This window comes from Montipora capricornis, chromosome 2 (genome assembly GCF_036669925.1).
Source record: "Montipora capricornis isolate CH-2021 chromosome 2, ASM3666992v2, whole genome shotgun sequence".
NCBI lineage: Eukaryota > Metazoa > Cnidaria > Anthozoa > Scleractinia > Acroporidae > Montipora > Montipora capricornis.
In genome coordinates, this window is record NC_090884.1 from 8909102 (window position 1) to 8915382 (window position 6281).

Consider the following 6281-nt stretch of genomic DNA (forward strand, 5'->3'; position numbering starts at 1 on the left):
TGGAGGTGTCATTTCGTTTATTATATTACATCTATTAATTTAACTTATTTACAGATTTCTTTCTTTAAATGAAAGTGCGAAAAATATCTTATATTTATCAAAAGGTGCTGCATATATGCTATGTGAGCAAGGGGTAAAAACTGATTCTTTTATTCATACATACTATTTAACCTATTTTCTTACATGTACACGGTTCATTTTTAGCACGTAGATAAAAATTAAAATCCTCAGATATTGACAGCGACATTTAAATGCAAAATACTATTATTTTAAAGCGATGGTTGATAAAAATTCATATCTGTTTTTCTTTGCTGAATACGCATCACTATTAGAAAAATGAAACTCATTTTCGACCAATACACGACGAGCTATAATTTTGCTCCCCCGTAAGTGCAAATGGATCATTTAAAACATCCAAAATCTCTGAGCCTATTAATTCTACGTTCAAGTAAATTCTTTAAAAAAGATTCACGGTAACGCGTTACTCAAGAAGACTCCACCTTTTTCAAGGCGCTAAGAACAAAATATAACACGTTTCTACGAAAACAATCCAGTATTAAGAGCTGTCGTCGCATTTGACAAAAGAAACTAATATCAAATACTGGATTTCACGAACAAGTAGTTGTATTTTTTACCTCTTTTTCAACTAACTAACAAACAACAACGTTTAGATTCCGCTTATTAATAACGGACGTAGAAATTAATCTGTACAGCGAAACAACTTGACTCGAAAGACCATGCATGGAACAAAACGATTGTACAAAGATCATTGAAACAACTCACAAGATTCGCCGTACACGGTTAATTAACTTCACTTTTTGATCCTCGCCCTTATCTCTTAAAGACAGCTGATAAATAGACCATATTCGTATTCTCAGTATTGGACTGGAATTACAATCATGGATAAAAGTGTTGGGAAGGTAGCTTCACTTTACAGATAACCCCCCTGCCCCTTTTCAATGTTGGATTTTCCAGCGGAAAAAAATGGTGACTTTTCTTACCTGAAGAACTGCAACATTGAATATGGGGAATATGGGGGAGGGCGGCCACAAGAGCATGGTATTTCCCAAATACTTCAGCCAATAGTTAGAAAAATCGAATTAGGTGTGAAGTGAACTGATGCCCGCAACTTTCCCAACAACTTTTGACCACGATTGTAGCTTGCAATGGAGGCTAATGCGGGGAAATAAAAATTAAAAAGTATCTGCGCATGCATTTGAAAAGATTCCCCCGCGTTAGCCCCCATTGCAAGCTACAATCTTGAACAAAACTCGTTGGGAAAATTTGACACTCTAATCGTCTGTGTGATAAAGATTAAATTCTTCCTACTTTCCCCTTTCCCCCCATTCCAATGTTGGTTGAAACAACAACCAAAGGCTTGCACAGTATTTTGCATCACATTATCAACATTGGTATGGGAAGGGAGGGGAGGGGAGGGGAGGGGAGGGGCTAAGGACCAATATATTTTGTCAGTGGGTGCCAAGTGATGCTTAAGATTAGATAGAATGTTTCCCAAGAGTTTTGTCCAAGATTGCAGCTCCAGTCCAATACTGAGAATACGAATATAGTCTATTCATGGGGCTTCAATGGAATTCGAACCCATGACCTCTGTGATGCTGATGCGATGCAAAAATGAAGGATTTTATTACTTGTAACAATTTTACTTTAACCCTTGTAGAGCTTTCCTTCCCTTCAGCTCTGTCTTAATGTTGTCAGTTCGGACTGTAAAAAACAAAGAAAGATTAGTATGTATAAGGTCACAGTATGTGAGTTCGAGTTAGCCAATAGCCCTTTTCACGGTTTTTCTCTCATTTGCATTACAATGTAATCTAACGTGGGTGCGAGGCAATTTCGGGTTAAATGTACAAAATAGCCTGAAATTGCCACACATACATGCTAGATTACATTGCAATGCAAATGAGAAAAACTAACCGTGAAAAGGGCTATTGGAACGCAAATAACTCAATGCCCGATATTGAAAGTTTCAATGAACTACATTATGTTAAAAACTGCAGTGCGATTGAGAAAATTTCTGCCCCTAAACAATCTCGATTGGATCTATATTCCGCTGCCTTGCCACCCTTGTATCTTCGCTTGGATGGCTTGTTTGCCCGGGGACTCACATATGAATGGGGCGGGGATGCTCGTAAATCTCGCTTAGGGGTGTAAATGTCGGATTTTGGTCTCAGTGAGGGTGTCCTGGGCAAAATGTCACGATATTTAGCCCGTATATACCATGTAGCCGTGAAGGTCTTGTTTAGGGTTACACGCGAAGAAATACATAAATATGTTTTAATATATGGTCCCTTTTAGGACTAAAAAAAACTGGGCCTTGCCCAGACTGGTCTGCTTTAGGGGTGTAATTCAAAATTAATGACAAGCATCCCTACCCCTTCATAAGCAAAATCCCCCCCCCCCCCTCCCCGTCATTTACGTAAAGCTTCTAATGGGCTGGAAAGCTCTGGCTTAATGGAAAAACAAATCTTACAATAATAATTTGGTATTGTACAAACGCTCTGAAAAAAAAGTATCTCGAGTAAGTTCTTTGCTACAGGTCAAGGGAATGATAATTGTCAAAATTTGTACCTCCAGTTTTGCATAGTTGCTCTTTAACTGCTCCACTTCTTCTTTCAGTGAAGCATTTTCAATTTCCAGTGCTTTGATCTTTTTTTCAGCTTGCATTTGGACAGACAAAATAATTCCTTTTAGGGGAAAAAAATACACCATGATTTCAAACTTTTCAAGAAACTCGTATCTGGTTACACAGGAATGTAGTTGCATCAACTTAGAGGATTTCAGTAAATCAACCACCACAGCTTGATTAGAAAGCTGACACTTCAAGCTTCATCCCCTCATCATTGCCAAGTGGTTAGTGGGTACATAATCTAATGGTTATTTTCTCTTTTCGGAGGCTTTTGTCTTCCGATCAACATGCTATTATCAACCCTTGCAATCCTCAGAAACTGAGTATTTGAAAAACAAGAGATTCTTAGAAAAGAGGGTTTACATACATGCAGCAAGGTATCGTGTCCCTCCGGAGTCCGAACAAAGGTTCAAATTGCGACATGAGAAGTACATTAGCATACAAGGAAAATAGGTACGCATTGCGTACGTGTGGTAGTGTAGTAACTTTACACAGTGCTTTATTCCATAACTGTCAACTGAGCAGCGAATTGATACACAGTTTTAAGGAGGAGCACAAGGAAATTTTGAGGAAGTGTCGATCGAGGAAAAAAATGTCATCAGCAACAGAATTTGCGACATGAAAACATTTTGAGAGATTTTTGCTACGTTCAATTGTTCTTTTGGCTGTACAACTAAATCGCAAAATCGAAAGTGACATCGATTTCAGCGGCCAGCTGTGATCAAGTTAACTTGCGTGTTACTAACAACTGGATACATCTGTGGCAAAATGATGGCAAGACATGGGATTGTTGTTTTGTTAGTTAGTTTTTTTTTTTTCAAGTGTTAAAAAAGTCGACAAGAAATGTGCGAATTCAACACAAAGATCAGAATCGTCCAACGCTCGACGTTGACCATTCTTTCTGCAAAGTCAAAAATTTACTCTCCTAGACAAGCTTATTTATCACCAGGTAATTCCATCGTTTTGGAAGTAGAAGCTACTTTATTATTCATCAGCGTCACAAATTCCTGCCGATTTTGGGGTTCATTTGTAGAAATTCAAGCACACTTCCAACAAACATGTGATTTCTGACGATTGAATGACTGAATGAATAGGTCAGAAATTGATATTCCGACGGCACAATGAAGAGGCTCTCGGGGTGTCACAGAACTAGTTGATGGTATTTAACAGTTTCGGCGGGAGGCTTGAGTCATTCTGGGTCAGTAAGTCTCCCTGTCTGTTTACTTGTGCTGTTTTAATTCTTTTCACCCTTTCCTCGGGGTTTTGTACTGCTGCAGTAGATCAGGAATACGTTTCCACATGATTTTTGGCCACGTCTAAAGGGTGGTTTTATAGTAGATTTTCGAATCTGACGTAGCACAACTTCTATGAGATCATATTTCACTTTAGTTATTATAGTAGCCTTGTCTTGCATTTGTACTGCTGACTGACACATCCTAAATAAACTTTCACTCGAAGCTCATTGTAGAATAGTCAGAATCTGTTTATTTTCGTGTTTCACCCAATTATTTTCCAACCTCGTTCCCAGGGCCTCTTTGTCGATGACGATGGAGACCCTGGGAACGAGCGGCTGTTAAATGACATGAGGATTTGAAAAGGCTTTTCACTTTTGTTTCCCCTCTCACCTAACACACAAGCGGCTTCCGCTTCTTTGTTTTTCATACAGATATAATTTTTGCCCCTGGGCCAAAACCCCAGGAGGCAACCGAGAAACCCCCGGGTAAAAAGGGAAAATATGTAAATTGATAGATGTTGCGGAGGGAAAAGCTATCTCGATTTGCTCAACCGAGCGCGCAAGGTGGTATCGGTATTGCTCACCGAGTTCACGAGGTGTTCTGGGTAACTTGAGTCACGAGCAAAAAGACACAAGAAGCATCGGTGTCGAAGTGTTGTTCAGGATAGCGATTGAAGGTGAGTAATTCTCGAATATTTACAGTTATTCCTTTTACTTTGAAAACCAAAGATTATAGTATCTGGCGGGTAGAAAATCATATTGCTTGGGTCAGAAATCGATTTTTCAGACGACAAACTCGGCCCATAAAACTGACAGACGCAACCTCAGAAAGCAAAAGCATAGTCTCAGTATTAACATTTTCAAACAATCTTTGATCATATTTAAACCATTTACTCACAGATAATATTAATCAGCGATTGGAATAGGTGGTTGGCAACCAATCTCTAGAGACGCAGATAACAATGCTGCAATGTACAATTGCTGGTGGACGAACAAAAGAAGCTAATGCGAAATCTTTTGTTTTCGTTCACCAACATGGCGGCGATGACGTAACGTAAAACCACCAATAGGAGGCTTGCAACCAGTCTCTAGAGACACAGATAACATTGCTGCAATGTACATTTGCTGGTGGACGAACAAAAGGAGCTAATGAGAGATCTTTTGTTTTCGTCTACCAACATGGCGGCGATGACGTTACGTGAAAAAACCACCTTTATAGGTTAGTGCATAGAAGTGTCCGTGCATGAGAGTGTAGGTAAATTCATATCAGCGTAGGTTAATGCATGTAAGTGCACGAAATAGCATGCGTGTGTACGTAAATGTACATGAGTGTAGATTAGTGCATAGGAGTGCAGGCAAATGAAGATGAATGAAGGTCACTGCGTATGAATGTAGGTCAGTGCACATCAATGTAGGTAAATGGATATGTATGTAAGTGCATACGAATGTACGTAATTACCTATCGGTGTAGGTTAGTGCATAGGATTTCAGGTAAATACAGACGAGAATGCATTTGAGTGCACGAAAGTGCATACGGGTGTACGCAAATGCATATGAGTGTAGTTAAATGAAAGCGGATGTAGGTCAGTGCGGATGGGTGTGCGTAAGCGCGTATGAATGTAGGTGAATGCATTTAAGTGTACGAAATGCTTATGGGTGTAGGTAAATGCATACGAGTGTAGGTTAGTGCACAGGAGTGTAGGTAAATGCATACGAATGTAGGTCAGTGCGTAAGGGTGTACGTAAGTGGGTATGAATGTAAGTGAATGCATTTGAGTGTACAAAAGTGCATATGAGTGCAGGTTAAAGCATAGGAGTGTAGGTAAATGAATCTGAATGTACGTCAGTGTGTGAAAGTGAGAGCAAGTGAAATGCAGCGTGTGAGTGTAGATAGGTGAATGTTAGTTTTGATAAGTGCGTTCAAGTGTAGTTTAATGCGGAGTGTACTCTTTGTGTTATTATATATGGTGTAGTATGTTATTAGTGCTCTATGCGGGAGCTAGCATGACGTTTTACCGGAATCCTTTCCGCCCGCGATGATTGACAGTATTGAGGGAGGCGTTGGGAATTTCGGTTTTGGCCATTTTTTAGGCCGGTTTTTCGGTTTTTGCGTCTGTTACGGTTTCGGGGTATTCCTTATTTTAGCACTTGGTTTTCGGTTTTCGGCCAAAATGCAAGCGGTTTTTTGGATCTGGGATCCAACGCGGTTTTTGGTTTTGCCTGTTTGATTTCTCGTTTCTTGTTTCCTCAACCGCGAGCACGTGCCGCGGGAGCCGAACGCAGACGTCACGATTGAGAGGAATGCGTGACAAGCCTCAGCCTCTGCGTAGGTGGTCGTGTGCCTTTGATATGGGACTTTGACCTTGCATGTCACTAAAGGCCAGGTTGCGAAATATGGCTGCC

The 6281-nt window shown here is 40.1% G+C and overlaps 1 protein-coding gene across 1 annotated transcript in view; it reads right to left on the reverse strand.

Annotated features, from left to right (window-relative positions):
- The window catches only part of LOC138038724 (voltage-gated hydrogen channel 1-like), a 22535-nt gene continuing 16254 nt past the window's right edge, over positions 1-6281 (reverse strand). Inside the window, exons 8-9 of the mRNA XM_068884760.1 lie at positions 2587-2702; positions 1-1722 (exon numbers count right to left, since the gene is read on the reverse strand). Coding sequence (XP_068740861.1) covers positions 1693-1722; positions 2587-2702 — 146 coding nt within the window. The 3' untranslated portion in view covers positions 1-1692. The remainder of the gene's footprint in view (positions 1723-2586; positions 2703-6281) is intronic.